General features: G+C 43.0%; 1 protein-coding gene across 1 annotated transcript in view; it reads right to left on the bottom strand.

The window, feature by feature from the left end:
- SIK2 (salt inducible kinase 2) overlaps positions 1 to 17,502 on the bottom strand; it is a 67,644-nt gene that overhangs the window by 33,157 nt on the left and 16,985 nt on the right. Inside the window, exon 3 of the mRNA XM_060695028.2 lies at positions 12,809 to 12,872. Coding sequence (XP_060551011.2) covers positions 12,809 to 12,872 — 64 coding nt within the window. The remainder of the gene's footprint in view (positions 1 to 12,808; positions 12,873 to 17,502) is intronic.

Below are 17,502 nucleotides of genomic sequence, written 5' to 3'. Positions count from 1 at the left end.
GATCAATTTAGAATATTGACTTTGCTGTAAGATTTTGGAATTAACTGTAAAAAGTAAAGTTGTCTTGTCTTTTTCTTCTCTCTTTTTTCTGCACTTTTTGTTCCTTTTTTTCATTCTCTTTAAGTTTGGTTTGTATTAGTTTTTACTACTGCAATTACATTTTTAATAAAAAAAATATATTTAAAAAGGTTGAGAAACAAAAAAAGAAAAAAAAGAAAAGAACAATATGTCTCTGCACCAGAAGCATTTGGCCTGTGTGTGGGGTTGCCTGTCTAAAGGCATTGTCGGCAAACATTTACCTAACCTCTAATGTACATACACAACCAACGGAAAGCAACTTCTCTACTGTTGCCAAGAAAAAGACACGGGGATGTCCATGAAATGAACTCAAAGGACAAGATGGCAGAGTTAGCAGAGATGGCTAAACTAACTGCTTCGATTAAAGGGGGGAAAACAAACAAACGAAAACAATTCCTTTTGTTTCGACTTGGAAACCGCTTCTGGACTTTGTGCTTGAGGTGGGAAAAAAAAGCTGAAACTTTGATTTTGGGGTTTACCAATTAGATAGGTTTGTTGTTATAGAAAAGGCTAGTTTATACGATTATATAAAAATTAAAAAAAAATGAAGGTTTGATGCCATTATCTTATTCTGCTGCACCAAAGGGAGTCGGAAGTCAATGCCTTTTCTTTCTATTTCCCCCCTCTTTTCTACACTTTTCGGAAGTTCATCCCTAGAGGCTTTCAAGAAAAGATTGGACTGCCATTAGTCTCCTGGACTACCATGTTTCCCTGAAAATAAGACCCTGTCTTATATTTTTTGGAACCCTGAAATAAGCGCTTGGCCTTATTGCCATGTGCTCAAAAGCCCGATTGGGCTTATTATCAGGGGATGTCTTATTTTGGGGGAAACAGGGTAGATGGATGGATGGATGGATGGATAATAGATGGATAGATAGATATAGATGAATAGATGGATGGATAGAAGGACAGACAGACAGACAGATAGATAGATACCGTGTTTCCCCGAAAATAAGCCCCATCTTATATTTTTTGGAACCCTGAAATAAGCGCTTGGCCTTATTGCCATGCGCTCAAAAGCCCGATTGGGCTTATTATCAGGGGATGTCTTATTTTGGGGGAAACAGGGTAGATGATCTACAAGTTTCCTTCCAACTTTGTTAATCTGTAATCTTCCCTTCCCTTTTCCCTCCCCTATTGTTCCCATTATTTTCTCTTGCGTTTTTGTATTTTATATTATTAACCTTATAACGAAATCAACATTTTATGCATTAAATTGTGAGGCCTCCTATTTCTTCCGTAAAAAATACAGGTAGAATCACAGCTGGGGTTGCAAGCAAGTCTGGCATGAAGCATTGCAAAGATGGAAGTGAAGGGTGTTTGTGGAAGAACAAGACTGACATAATTTGGCTGAGCGATATTAAAAAGTCTTTTTTTTTTTTTTAAAGAAGCCTCCACTGGGATAGGATTGCTGGGTGTGAACTTGTACTGTATTACAACTGCAGGATTTTTGACCAAAAAAAAAAAAAAAGCCAGCTACTTGCTACTGTTCACAAGAGGCCGTTGAAAACACCAGCTGGGCTTTTCCTCTTAAGAAGATTTGGGAGGACTGACCGGATAATAATAAATTAAGAGGCAGCTTTCCCCCAGAGTGACAGCTCATTGACGAGGGATACTATGAGATCATCTCAAAGGACAAGCCAGGATCGGATCAGTCAGGGAGAAGAAACAAACACGACCCATCAACCCCCAAACTCCAGTGATTGTTCTCACTGTCAGGAAATTTCTCCTTATTTCTAGCTTGAATCTCTCTTTGATCAGTTTCCATCCATTGTTCCTTGTCTGGCCTTCGGGTGCTTTGGGAAATAGCTTGACCCCTTCCTCCTCTCTGGGGCAGCCCCTCAAATATTAGAAGACTCATGTCTCCCCTGGTCCTTCTCTTCACTAGATTAGCCATGATGCCCAGTTCCTGCAACTGTTCATCGTATGTTTTAGCCTCCAGTCTCCTCATCATCCTGGTTGCTCTTCTCTGCATCCTTTCTAGTCTCAATATCTTTTCTTTATAATCTATCTATCTATCTATCTATCTATCTATCTATCTATCTATCTATCTATCTATCTATCTATCTATCCTATCCTAACTATCTACCTATCTTATCTATTTTATCTATCTATCTATCTATCTATCTATCTATCTATCTATCTATCTATCTATCTATCTATCTATCTATCTATCTATCTATCTGGATATAGATGATTTCCCTATCCTACCTACCTATCTACCTTATCTATCATCCAACTATCCATCTATCTATCCATCTATCTATCCATCTATCCATCTATCTATCCATCCATCTATCTATCTATCTATCTATCCATCTATCTATCCATCCATCCATCCATCCATCCATCCATCCATCCATCCATCCATCCATCCATGTTATCTATCTAATTTACCTATCCTATCAACCAACCTACCTACCTATCTTATCTATCATCCATCTATCCATCTATCTATCCATCCATCCCTCCCAAAGGTCTTCAAAGTTGGCAGCTTTAAGACTTGTGGATTTCAATTCCCAGAATTCTCCAGCCAGCTCAGACTCCTGATCTAGCCTTTCCTAGAAAACATGTGGCTTTCACCCCCCTCTCGCCCCCCACGCACGGAGGTCCCACTTGACCTACAACCTCCTGAAGTCATCTTAATTGGGGTAATTCAGAAGAACTGGAAACCACCTCAGTTTCAAACCGAACAATAGCGGGAATAAACAGATCTTTCACTTGGAAATGAGGCCGTTTCCTGCCCCTGCTTGCAGCAGCAACCCTCTCGGCTCTCATTTGCAAGAAATCCCAACAGGACGATATCCCAGGGATGACGACTAAACAGGAGTCCAGTCCAATGAAGATACCAGCTGTTTGGGCTTTCCTTTCTCGAGAATTTCCATAGTCTTTCCTCTCTCTCTCTCCCCCGTTCTTATTACTACGTATTTGCCAGCTAGGAAACCCTGGGGGAAAGTTTGTTAAAAGGAAGCCGAGCAAAGAAAATTAAAATGCATGCACTTGGCAGTCTCTTTGTGTGTTGTTTGGAGGCTGGTTGGAAAGGGTCACCAGAGAATCACTTCTTTTACAGGATCTTCTGACCATATTACTTCCCCCCCTACCTCCTGTTGCTGACCACGAGAGCCGCAAACCTTCAAGGGAAAGGTGGATTGCCAAACCAGTCTGGGTGAAGTTTATGATTTTGTCCGGTGCCAGCTTGGCCTCACCATTCATGCTTCGGCAAGAAAGCAAAGCCCTTTGATTTAGCGTGCTCGGGTACAGACGATCGGGCACAGGATTAATAAATCAGATGGTACGAAAAAGCAAGCAACTTTTTAAAAGAGGCTCCACGTGCCACGTGCCACTGGGGCTGGTGACCCAACAACAGAGGCCTCTCTCTCTCTCCTGTTTCACACGCCGACAGCACCAAGAATTTGGCTTGCCAACGCTTTTCCGATTTAAGGAAAGGAAAAGAACAACAGCCAGAACCTGCAATTCTGAGATCAATGAGAGATCAGTGTTTTTCTAACCTTAAGAGGTGTGGACTTCAACTTCCAGAATTTCCCAGCTAGCGCTAAACATTTGAAAAAACATCGAATGAGACGAATGTGGGTTAAGATATGGCCCTTAATTCTGATTTAGCCCGGAGAAGATGCGTCCTGTGGTCTTCTATTCTTTATAAGAGTCTCTGAGGAATAGCGCAAACCCTTGGAGAGCAAGCAGGGCCACAGGTAAAGACGACTTTAGATACAGATTAACAGAGTCGGAAGGGACCTTATAGGTCATCTAGTCCAACCCCCCGTCCAAGCAGACCCTACACCATTTTTGACAGATGGCAGTCTGGTTTCTTCTTGAAAGCTTTCAGTGATGAAGCTTCTACAACTTCTGAAGGCAACTTCTGTTTCATTGGTCGATTGTTCTCACGGTCAGGAAATTACTCCTTATTTCCAGGTTGAATCTCTCCTTGATCAGTTTCCATCCATTGTTCCTTGTCTGGCCTTCAGGTGCTTTGGAGAATAGCTTCACCCCCTTCCTCCTCTCTCCTTCAAATATTGGAAGGCTGCTATCCTGTCTCCCCTGGTCCTTCCCTTCACTAGACTAGCCAGGTCCAGTTCCTGCAACCGTTCATCGTATGTTTTGGCCTCCAGTCCCCACATCATCCTGGTTGCTCTTCTCTGCACTCTTTCTAGAGTCTCAACATCTTTTTTTCTAGTGTGGTGACCAAAACTGGATGCAGTACTTTAAAGGGGAGTAGATCACTGGTGAAATCCAAATTTTTTTACTACCGGTTCTGTGGGCATGGCTTGGTGGGCATGGCAGGGGAAGGATATTGCAAAATCTCCATTCCCTTCCCACTCCTGGGGTAAGGATACTGCAAAATCCTCATTCCCTTCCCACTCCAGGGGAAGGATACTGCAAAATCTCCATTCCCTCCCCACTACTGGGGAAAGGATACTGCAAAATCTCCATTCCCACCCCACTCCAGGGGAAGGATACTGCAAAATCCCCATTCCCACCCCGCTCCTGGGGGAAGGATATTGCAAAATCTCCATTCCCACCCCACTCTGGGGCCAGCCAGAGGTGGTATTTGCCGGTTCTCCGAACTGCTCAAAATTTCTGCTACCGGTTCTCCAGAACCTGTCAGAACCTGCTGGATTTCACCCCTGGAGTAGATCCTTGAGTTCCTGTTGCTTACTTTCCGGCAGAAGTAGTGGGGGAAATACACAACCAGGAGCTGAAACGTCTTGCTTCAGTGTTCCACGTGTTTACATAGCTTCCTCCAACTATTTGCTTTCTGGAGGTGGTTATCAGTACGGATGCCCTTCCGTGCCTTGCTTAGCAGAAGGGTACATCGGGCAAAACACGGCAGCTATGACCAGAGGTTCTTCTCTGATATCACGTTAGATAAAATGAAATATTAACCGGGTTTGATTTTTTTTTTCTCCCCCTCTTCTTATCGGTTCTGAACATTCGCAAGGCTCCCGGGAGAAAGTCAATCATTGGATGAGTAGCTGCTGCGGTCACCAAAAGAAAACTCTCCAGCTGGAACAGAAGAGGCCGATAAAAGTCACCTTACACGCAACCAGGCCAAACACACACTTGGTGGGGAAGTGGCCAGGGAGGCACCCCTGGCAAGAGAGTCCCGCGGCTTTGCTCAGGGTATTAAACACGTTGTCGGAATGCCAGAAGTCCGGTTGCAACAAGAAAAGTGGATTTATTATAAACCCAACCGGGTGTTGACCGGGGGGGGGGGGGGGGGAAACATTTCACCAACACAAGGCAGATCTATGATTTATTTCTGCTGACTTTTATTATCAACAGCGTCCCTATTCCGGGCTCTTATACAATGTCTTTGTACGCATGTGGCTAATCTGCTTTTGAGGCAATGGAAATTCTACTTTAGTGGTAAGGCTGTTGGAAGGGGAAAAAAAAGAAAGCAAACTTAGAATGACAGAATAATAAGAGTTGGAGGCCTTCAAATTCAACCTCCTGCTCGGGCAGGAAACCCTAACCCTAGGGGTCTCCAACCTTGGCAACCTTAACCTTGGCGGACTTCAACTCCCAGAATTCCCCAGCCAGCAAAGCTGAGGTTGCCAAGGTTGGAGACCCCAGATCTAAAGAACCAGCAAAGCTGGCTGGGGAATTCTGGGAGTTGAAGTCCGCCAGGCTTAAAGTTGTCAAGGTTGGAGACCCCTGCCCTAGACCATTCTGGATAAATGGTTTTCCAATCTCTTCTGAAAAACCTCGACTTCTGGAGTCAACCCGTTCCACTAATTAATTGTTCTAACCGTCTGGAATTTTTCTCCTTAGTTCTAAGCTGATTCTCTCTTTAAGGTTGACTCAGCCTTCCATCCTTTCTAAGGTAGGTAAAACGAGGACCCAGTTTGTGGGGGCAATAAACTGACTTTGTATAAATATATACAAAAGTATGAAGGCTACTGCTTAACGCAGTAAGCCGCCCTGAGTCTCTGGAGAAGGGCGGCATATAAATCAAATTAAAAAAAAAAAAAGATCTTCCACCAGTTAGTTCTTGTCTGGCCCTCAAGTGTTTGGGAGAACAGGATCCTCCCGCTGAAAGGGACTATTAGATATCTTCTAATCTAGGCCAACTCCCTGCTTCAAGCAGGAGACCCTATGCCAGTGATGGCTAACCCTTTTGCCATTGCGTGACAGGAGCGGTGTGTGTGTGTGTGTGTGTGATGCGACACCACCACCCTCCCCCGCTCCAGGCATGCAATGGCCTGGTAGGCCCATTTTTCTTTCTCACCAGGCTCCAAAGACTTTCTAGGAGTCTGGGGAGGGCTAAAACAGCCTCCCCTCCCCGGAGGCTGGAAACGGCCCGTTTGCCAACTTCCTGTGGGACCGGAAGGCCCGTTTTTTGCTGTCCCCAGGCTCCAGAGCCTTTCTAGTTGGCAAACGGGCCCTTTCTGGCCTCTAGAGGGCCTCCGGGGGTGGTGGGGAAGGCTGTTTTCGCCCTCCCCAGACTCCTAGAAAGGCTCTGGAGCTTGGGGACAGCAAAAAATGGGCCTTCCCCACCACCCCTTGAGGCCCTCCGGAGGCAGGAAACAGCCTATTTTCCTACTTCTGGTGGGCCCAGAAGGCCCGAAAATCAGCTGGCTGGTGCACACATGTGCGCTGGAGCTGAGCTCACGTGCCCACCGATATGGCTACATATGCCACCTGTGCCATGGGTTCACCATCAAATGGCTGTCCAATCTCTTTTGGAAAGCCTCCAGTGATGGAGCGCCCACAACTTCTGGAGGCAAGTTGTTCCACTGATTAATTGTACTAAATGCCAGGAAATTCCTTCTTATTTTTAAGTTGCTCCTCTCCTTGATTAGTTTCCATCCGTTGCTTCTTGTCCTACCCTCAGGTGCTTTGGAAAAATAGGTTGACCCCTTCTTCTTTGTGGCAAAGGCAAGGCACTGGAGCAATTTTGGAGGCATCACCCACAGCTTTTCACCTCCTCCTTCTCCAGTCTCATTGCCACAAGGCAAATGCATGGAGTTCTAGTTGCTCTTCTACCTGTCAGCGAAACCTTATTGCCATTCAACTGGGACTTCCTCCAAGCCGATTCCCCGACTTACTTTATTTATTTATTTATTATTTTATTATTCATATTTCTATGCCTCCCACTCTCCGAGGACTCTGGGCGGCTTACACCAAAGACAGCATACTAAATAGCATATTGCCCCCTAACAATCTGGGTCCTCATTTTACCCACCTCGGAAGGATGGAAGGCTGAGTCAACCTTCAGCCGGTGAGATTTGATCCACTGATCTGCTGAACTAGCAGTCAGCTGAAGTAGCTGCAGTACTGCACCCTAACCACTGCGCCACCTCGGCTCATGAGGTCAATTACGATAATTCGCTTAACGAATGTTTGAAGTTACCATGTCACTGAAAAAGACAATAATCCACATAGCCTATCGGTGTTTTTAAGGCTCTCCCACTCTCTTCTGCGTTATTCTTTTATAATATCTATCTATCTATCTATCTATCTATCTATCTATCTATCTATCTATCTATCTATCTATCTATCTATCTATACACACACACACACACACACACACACACACACTAATTTATTTGCAAAGAAAGAAAAATGCCCATTTTTCTAAAGCAGCCCTTTTAGAGTTGAAACCATTTCTAAAAGGTCTAAAATAAGGTTACCAGGGATATTTTATGCAAAACCGGTGACATAATATAATTCTGAGCATGGCTCTGCATAATTTTTTAATACCAGGGAAGACTTCCGATTCACATACATTATGTATGTAATTAAAAACATATGCAAATTCTACAGCATATTCCAAAATCGGTTCTTTGGATCGTGGCCCTTGACTTTCAATTGAAGCATTACTTGCATGGAATTCCTGGTGGGCAATTTTTCACCTTCTTCTGAAAGCAGGTGGATTTCACAGTATACAGATTAACAGAGTTGGAAGGGGCCTTGAAGGTCATCTAGTCCAACCCCCTGCCCAAGCAAACCCTACACCATTCCTTCCACAACAGCAGCACCAAGAGATATACAGGTAGCCCTCAACTTACAATCATCCATTTAGTGACCATCCCAAGTTATGACAGCACTGGAAAAAACCCCGATCCTCGCACATATGACCGTTGCAGCATCCCAGGGTCACTTGATCACCACTTGCGATCTTAATGACGGTGTGCTTCACTTAATCTCTGCAGTGATTCGCTTAACAGCCATCGCAAAAAGGTCATAAACCCGGGGCACAACTCACTTAATAAGCATCTTGCCCTAGCAGTGGAAATTTGGGTCCCAATTTTGATTGTAAGTGGGCTGATGACCCCCCCCAATTGAGCCCCAAACATTTCTGTTGCTAAGTGAAAAATTCGTTACGTGAGTTTTGCCCCATTTTACGACTTTTCTTTCCACGGTTGTTAAGTTAATAAGTACAGTTGACAAGTCAGTAACCCGGTTGTTAAGTGAAGCTGGCTTCCCCATTCACTTCGCTCGTCAGAAGGTCACAAAAAGGGGATTGCGTGACCCCAGGACACTGCAATCGTCGTAAGTACGAACCATTTGTCAAACATCCAAATGTAAATCACGTGACCACGGGGACGCTGCAGCGGTCATAAGTGTGAAACATGGTCATAAGTTACTCTTTTCAGCGCCGTTGTAACTTCAACCGGTCACTAAACGAACTGTTGTAATCCAGGGCTACCTGTATTCAAGAGAACACACCATCTTTTCCCCATCAAATAGAGCTTTTAAGTCCACAAAATTGATCTGGATATTTATGTTCAAGTACAGATGTCAAATCTGCTTGCTTGTATGCAATGCGCTAGACTTAGTTATGTTCTATGTTATAACTAAGATGTGGAGACTCTGGAAAGAGTGCAGAGAAGAGCAACAAAGATGATTAGGGGACAGGAGGCTAAAACATATGAAGAAGGGTTGCAGGAACTGGGTATGTCTAGTTTAATGAAAAGAAGGACTAGGGGAGACATGATAGCAGTCTTCCAGTATCTCAGGGGTTGCCACAAAGAAGAGGGAGTCAAGCTATTCTCCAAAGCACCTGAGGGCAGGACAAGAAGCAACGGGTGGAAACGAATCAAGGAGAGATTCAACCTAGAACTAAGGAGAAACTTCCTGACAGTGAGAACAATCAATCAGTGGAACGACTTGCCTCCAGAAGTTGTAAATGCTCCGAAACTGGAAGTTTTTAAGAAGAGGTTGGATTACCATTTGTCTGAAGTGGTGTAGGGTTTCCTGCCTAAGCAGGGGGTTGGACTAGAAGACCTCCAAGGTCCCTTCCAACTCTGTTATTCTATTCTATTCTATTCTATTCTATTCTATTCTATTCTATTCTATTCTATTCTATTCTATTCTATTCTATTCTAGTCTAGTCTAGTCTAGTCTAGTCTATTCTCATTCCATTCCATTCCGTATTTCTTTTCTTTTCTATTTTATTCTATTTCTATTCTATATTTTCTGTTCTGTATTCCTATTCTGTTCTGCTCTGTTCTGTTCTGTTCTATTCTATTCTGCAGCACATTAAATTCAGAACACATTACTGATCCTTAACCTCAGTAAAACTGCCAATGTTAGAACGGGACATTACAGATTATACCAGAGGAACAAAATCCAGAAAAAGTTCCTGCAGAAAGAGAGAAACGGACCATGAATAAATAATTAAAGAAAAAAACAAAGCAAAACCCCACAGATTTTGTTCTCGCACGCAAGCTGATGCCTCAGTGAGGAATTTCTTCTTAAAAGAGATTTCTCTCCGAGCTCTGGAAATACTGCACAATCATGCATCCCGCCCCCCAAAAGAACGCTAGGCTTTTTGGGAAACCTGTGAAAGCACCGAAGGTCTGCGAAACGCAGAAAGACTTTTTAAAAACGGAGAACAATAATATTTATCCGCCAAGGATGATTAAAACGGGTGAAATGATGGGGCCACCGTGCCTTCCAGGAAATCGGGCATCCGCAGAGCAGCACACAGCCTCCGTCGATGAGGAAGTGAAGCACGAACAAAAATAGTCCAAGCTAATATTTCTCAACCATGACCATTTTCAGATATGCAAGGCCAAAGCAAAGCTGGTTGGGGAATTCTGGGAGTTGAAGTCCTCCAGGCTTAAAGTTGCCAAGGTTGGAGATCCCTGGTCTAATCTTTCTCCATTTTATGCTACAAAGAAAATGGGCTCAATTGAGCCCGGGAGAATATTCTCCAATCCGCTTAATAATGCTGACATACCTTCAAGAATTCTCATCGGTATTTCTCTTCTTGGAAGGGTTTTGGAGCCGTATAATGTTCGTCCCACCGTTTGAATTTTATCTAAACATTCTGCAGAAGCTGGGCCAAGGGATGGATTAAGCCCAAGGACGTGGAAGATAACTCACCCTACCAGAAGACCAAACTCTTGTGGTTGTCCTCGGTGTGCTCCGAGTTTGGTGGTTATCAGTAGGTTATCAGCCTAGATAACACAATCACTAGCTCTGATGATATTACCCAGTTTGGTCACGAAACGTCGGTAAGAAAACCGCCGTGCTCGGAAACCAGAATTCAACCTTGAGCAACGAATACAGCGCTCTCTTCTGTCGGGACCAAACTCTTGTTTTCTGCTTGTCTGTCGGGGACCCCCGCACAAATTCCCTCTGCTGTTCATCTAACAAACCCTCAAAGCTATTCCGAAATAGAAACCAAGATTGCAGCCTGACTATTAGTCATCGTCTGGATTTTGTGTTCCGAAACATCCCGGCACAAAGTAGTATCCAAGAAATATTGGAGGAAGTCGCCCTTAGCCATATATATAATCTATCATGTGCCACCGTTTTGTTGGTTTTTTTTTTGCAAAATCCAACCCCAGAACTGGCAATCTTATCCAACCACGACTCAAGATAAAGCTGCCTAATTAGATTAAAGGCAGCCTTTACGTTTCAGCTCTTAAAAGACTTCTCCGGTTGACTTCTTACTCCCGAGGTCCTTTGCATGCCTTATCTGGTTAAACAGGACGTTCTGATTATTTTGATTACACAGTGGAAACCTTCACATGTTCTTTCTCTAATGTGCTATCGTAAGACTGTAATCCATCGGCCAGCAGTGCCCTTCGGCAGGGTTTCTCAACCTTGACGGCTTTAAGATGCGCGGCGGACTTCAACTCCCAGAATTCATAGCTGGCTGGGGAATTGTGGGAGTTGAAGTCCGCGCATCATAAAGCTGTCACGGCCCTTCGGGATTCCGTGCAGAACAAAGGAAGGCAAACTTTCCCCAAAAAGAATGACGCGACACAAGTTTGACCACAAAGATTCCAAATAAGGACAAAAATAAAACGATATTCGAAGTACTTTGGTTTCCAAAGATCTCACAGTAGCCATTTGGGGGGAAAAAAAGAGAAAGAATAACAGCACCATTGAGTGAGAGATTGCTGAACACACATGCAAAAAAAGTTTTACCATGTTTCCCCGAAAATAAGACCCTGGGACCCTGTCTTATATTTTTTTGAACCCTGAAATAAGCGCTTGGCCTTATTTTCGGGGAGGTCTTATTATTTTGGGGCGCATGGAGCGCTTGCCGTCTTACCTGATTTCCAGCTCTGTCTCTCTAAACCTAAGCAGAGGAAATGGAGGGGACCAGCTGCACGTGCGTTTAAATATTTTCGTGGAGATCTTATTTTCAGGGAGGGGCTTATTTTAGCACATGCGCTCAAAAGCCCGATTGGGCTTATTATTGGGATGTCTTATTTTCGGGGAAACAGGGTAGGCTATCTCAAAAGGTCTCAACAAGTCCAGTGAGTTTGTTACAAATGTTAATTGACAAAATAATCTTTCTTACATATAGCCTATAATTGCAAAATTATCCCAGTTCCGCACCTTCTCTCTTCCAACTCTAAATCTTACATCAGTTTGGCCACTTCAGACAACTGATGAAATGAATTGTGCCTCACAAAAATTTCTACCTTTTAATAAAAGGCATTCATCCGAAAATGTGCTACCTCTTCCTGATTTGGGTGACACAAACAGGAAGAATCTGGAACGGTCTTTCCAGAACTTGCGAGAGACGGCTCATTTCTCTCTTAAAATGACGACAGCACGATGGGATTGTGCTAGTGAAATTGCATACTACCCCTTCGCAGGTGTATAATTTCAAGCTTCCCTTGCGCATCCTGAATGAAGGAGCGGAATAAACATTTCAAAACCATGCAAGGCTCGACACAGTTGAATTTAAGATTGCGAGAACATTTGCAGAACGGATTATTGCAGGACATGTGAGTCCCCTGAGAAATTATTCTGGAGTCCCGATCAATGGTTACAAATAATTTTTAAAAAAAATAGTTTTGCTTTAACTGTTGTTACCAGACAGCTAAAGCCAATTGTGTTCACAGTGAAATGTTTGCCATTTGCCCTAAACAGGGTTGGAATGTAGGAATCTGTGTTGCTATGTTCTCGTTGTCATCATCTTAGCCAACATTGCCAATAATCTAAGAGAAGGGAAATGGAAATTTATGAAGCCTGCACTTCCCCTTTTCAAACAGAGCAACACTCGCAGGATACAGCCTGCCAATGGAAAGAGGAACCATCTTAATTTTGGGACTGAAGATCCCTCAAGAGGACATACTGGAGTGAATAATCTACTGTCCAAAATCCCCCGTCTTTGTTTCTGGACGACTGAGCAGAGAAAAGCTTCTATTTTTAAGAGCAAAGAGAATTTCCAAATACGTTAACAGTGCGCAACTGTTGGAAGAAACCAACGAGCTATTTTTATAGTCGGAAAGCTTACCAAATATTTCTCCATTTTTGGCATATTCTGTCACAAGGTACAGCATGCTTTTGGTCTCCATCACCTGTGAATGAAAGAAATAAATATCATTTTAACTGCCAAAGGGGGGGGGGGGAGAGAGAGAGAGAGAGAGAGAGAGAGAGAGAGAGAAACCCCCAGGAAATCTTGGAAGCAACTTTTTCAGTATTTTTTCCAGAGGTAAATGAAACATCAGAGGTATCGTTACGCGTATAAAAAAATTCAAAATTACTTCAAGAATTCAAAGGTGAAGGCAGGATGGAGATGAGGCTTCCCTGAATCGGTGATTAAAAGGAATGTCTCGTTACCGGAACACAAACAATTTTAAGATACATGGAGGTTTCTCAGAATAAACCACAAGACATACCCTGAAATTCGTGGGGTTTGAGCCAACGTGCTGAAGCAATAACTTCCAAATTAGCAGGCGAACAAATACAATCCATAGTCACGAATTCTGCCTCGCTCCTTGACCCATCGAGCATTTATTGTGGGATGCCAAATATAAGAAAACAATGCCAGCTACTTTTAATTTTGAAGGCAGACACAAGATAAATCACTTGGCACTGAAATCTTAAGATGTTTCCCCCCCCTCCCCCCCTGGGGAAGATCCGTCTCATTAAACAATTCTCCAATGGCTTTTGCACGAAATAGGGAGGCAAATAAGAATTGCAACGGAATTTTTGAAATCTTGCAAGAACAGGATATTCCAATGCTCTCATTCTTGCTGGTCAACTGTATTCTTCTCCAGGGATGTTATAATTTGGGGTGAAGGGAAGACAGCATTTGGGGTATTTTAGACGATCCAACTAGATCAGGAACAATTTCTGCCTCCCAAGTGTTTAAATACAAAAATGAGGGAATTGGATGGAATCCACAAACGTTTGTGCCAGAACACATTTGTTTGCTTTCATGCTATCACAAGACACTTCCAAGAACTTCAAATATCGCCTCGCGCCCCCCCCCCCAAATCGAACACAGATTGCAAACCCTCGTGTTCCGGAAAGAGAGAGCTGCTGGCGTTAGTGAATAATAATCTCACTTAGAATGTTAAAACAGCCAGGCAGCTTGCTAGAACAAAGGAGAGACCGAAAAGGCTTTTTAATAAATGCAGAAAGTTGGATTTTTCTCGGGGCCTTGAGAAAGTTTGACGTCATGCCCGAAGTAATCTCTTGATCAAAGGTAGGCATCGGCGTTCTTGTTCACCGAAGCAACAAGCTGTGGCCATGGGAGGAAACTCTACAGCTAGAAGATGTGCAAGGATGGTGAGCGAGGGCTGTACCTAGTTAGGCCAGGCAGGTTTGCTGCACACGAATCAGCAAACTCTCCAACGTAATTTCTCTGGTTGAGATACAGGATGCCAGCTCTTCACCATAGTTGGTTAGAAGAGAACAGGTGGGTCTGTCTGTCTGTTTGTCTAGGTATCCAGGGGTGGAATCCAGCAAGTTCTGACAGGTTCTGGAGAACCGGTAGCGGAAATTTTGAGCAGTTCAGAGAACTGGCAAATACCACCTCTGGCTGGCCCCAGAGTAGGGTGGGAATGGAGATTTTGCAATATCCTTCCCCCAGGAGTGGGGAGGGAATTTTGTGGGGATTTTTGCAGTATCCTTCCTCTGCCACGTCCACCAAGCCACACCATGTCCACCAACCACCAGAACCGGTAGTAAAAAAAAAATGAATTTCACCACTGTATGTATCTATGTATCTACCTACCTACATCTCTCTCTCTCTCTCTCTCTCTCTCTCTCTCTCTCTCTCTCTCTCTCTCTCTCTCTCTCTCTCTCTCTCCTCCCTCCCTCCCTATCTATCTATCTATCTATCTATCTATCTATCTATCTATCTATCTATCTATCTATCTATCATCTATCTATCTATCTATCTATCTATCTCTATCTATCTATCTATCTATCTATCTATCTATCTATCTATCTATCTATCTATCTATCTATCTATCTATCTATCTATCTATCTATCTATCTATCTATCTAGTAATTCTGGGCAGTTTACAAACACCACTACAAAATAATATAAAAACCTGACTAACAGCACAGTTAAAAAGAGAATTAAAAAAAAAAAAAGATTAAAATTAACAAATTAAAATGTCAGAAAAAAAACCGGAGTTAAGAAATCAACAAGGCTGAAAAGATTTGCATAAAACACCATGCAGCCCGTAAACTGGGAGGCCTGTGCTGAATGTATTAATTGGTAAAATCATTGGAAGGATTTGGATCATTGGAAGTCAAAGAAAGTCTCAACTGCCCCATAGCAAAAGCAAAGGCTTTTTAAAGATGACTAAAAGAATACTGTTGACAGCTGGCTGTTTTTTCCAGAAGATCTCAGAGCACGAAATAGTATTATGTGGGTTTTTTTTTTTTTTTTATGATCTGGATCTTTCTCTCATTTCTAAATTCCAGTTCAAATAAGTAAACTGTTCGTTTTATAATATCGCCATTAACCGCTTGATTTACAGCGTGCTATCAATATTGAGACATGATTTAATAAAAGCCCAAGCCAAACCTCGTTAAACCAAATGTTTCTTCTTGACATGGCGGGGAAGTCTCTTCATCTTGAGCTTCAACATTTAATACGAGTAATTTGTTAATGACATTGGCTAAACTAATAAAGATAATTCTAAGCAAGGCCTTTACGACGAGATTTACAATGATCTGAATCCGGTGGCATCTGGTGGCTCACAATGCTGCTTCTGAACAACTCCGTTCATTTGACTGATTCATGCCTGGGATTTGCTCCCGAATTGCTGCCTTCCTTGTCAGCACTTAAAACTTCTATTCTTGAATTTTGGCTCACTCCATGGTGAAGTCTCAAATACTTCCTACTTTGGTTCTACAACTGGCTGTCATCATTTCAAACATCTGGTTTTGTCTCATGAGAAAGACTTGCGCTCAAAATTAAACCATCCTTCTTTATCAGACAGATCAACGGGAGTATCAAAACAAGTGGGCTAAAAAATATGAAGAATGATTGCAGGAACTGAGCATGGATAGTTTAATGAAAATAAGGATTAGGGGAGATATGATAGCAGTGTTCCAGTATATCAGGGGCTGCCCCAAAGAAGAGGGAGTCAAGCTATTCTCCAAAACACCTGAAGGCAGGACAAGAAGAAATGGGTGGAAACTAATCAAGGAGAGAAAGGAGAGAAGCAACTTAGAACTAAGGAGGAATTTCCTGACACTTAGAACAATGAATCAGTGGAACGACTTGCCTCCAGAAGTTGTGACTGCTCCAACACTGGAAGTTTTTAAGATGACGTTGGACAACCATTTGTCTGAAGTGGTGTAGGGTTTCCTGCCTGAGCAGGGGGTTGGACTAGATGACCTCCAAGGTCCCTTCCAACTCTGTAATTCTAAAACTAGCGCTTAACTGTTAAAGGAGCATAATGTAGCTTTCCATAACAATGTTACATAAATTCCTGATTGTTTAATACTTTGTGTGTGCACATGACTCGCGTAAGAGAAAAGATAATCAACGCTAATGGAGATACGGTGCCCTAAGCAAGTCAAGGACATTTCTAAGTTATTATTTGCTTGATTGATGCCAAGATGAAATTATTTTTGGTAGGACACCATGGAGGAATATAACGAGGAAGGCATATTAAAGACAAATATTACGCGATCTATTTAAACTTTCAAACTTATTTAAGAACTAAACTTGTCTGAAGGAATTAGATCAGTCTTCAAAGCTTTGGCCAGTTAACAACTCACCAATAAATTGGGAGAATTGATAAACAGGTTCCACATAAATTCATATTTGTGGAATAGATGTGGTTTAGCATAAAGTGTAAGCAGTCCAAATATTTAATGCGGAGAAACAACAGTCACTGCTCAGAAACCTAAGGAAATTCTTACCTTCCCACTCTTCAGATCAAAGCTGGCAACTATGGGCCTTTTTATGTATGACCTGTGGACTTCAACTCCCAGAATTCCCCAGCCGGCCGTGTATGGCTAGCTCAGGAATTCTGGGAGTTGAAGTCCACAGCTTTAAAAGGGGCCACAGATGCCCATCCCTGCTTTAGACCGAGAGCAAAAGTCACGTACTGCAACGATGAAAATGGAAGCTGGCAAATTACAGATTTTTTGAAATCCCGCCGTTCACTGTTCCACGTTAGGAAATTGTGGCGTACTTGAACACGCTGTGGCAAAGCTATTCAGGTCACACTGCAGATTACATAAACAGGATCCTGTTAGAGACCAAGTCCCACTGATCCATCTGACCTTACGTTTAGCGAGAGCCAATCGCCTCGAGTGACTCACCGCACTCCTAAAAGACTCTAAGCCAGGATTCTCTCCCAAAGTGGCTTGTTAGTAAGAAAGCCGGCTGATGAATGTTGGTTCCTGCTCCTACTTGACTCTTTCTTCAAGCAGAGGCAGCTAAACTATCCAGCAACCAGGATGGAAAAGTTCAGCATTATGCCTGAGCCGTGGCCTGTTTAAACACTTCTAAACCATGTCAAACCACGGTTCCTTGAAGACCAACAAGCCAGGAATCAAGCCATTCAGATATATGATGGTTTACCCTGCACGTCTTTGGTTAGCATAGCTGCCCCTGAAGATAGAAGGGACCATGTAGGCAAAATTGTGTTACACATACAGGTAATCCTCGACTTACGACCACAACCGAGCCCAAAGTTTCTGTCACTAAGCGAGACAGTAAAGTGAAAT

The sequence above is a fragment of the Pantherophis guttatus genome, chromosome 9 (genome assembly GCF_059756535.1).
Source record: "Pantherophis guttatus breed Tessera chromosome 9, ASM5975653v1, whole genome shotgun sequence".
Lineage (NCBI taxonomy): Eukaryota > Metazoa > Chordata > Lepidosauria > Squamata > Colubridae > Pantherophis > Pantherophis guttatus.
The sequence above is the reverse complement of the archived record's forward strand: the minus strand, read 5'-3'. Positions and strand labels throughout refer to the sequence as shown.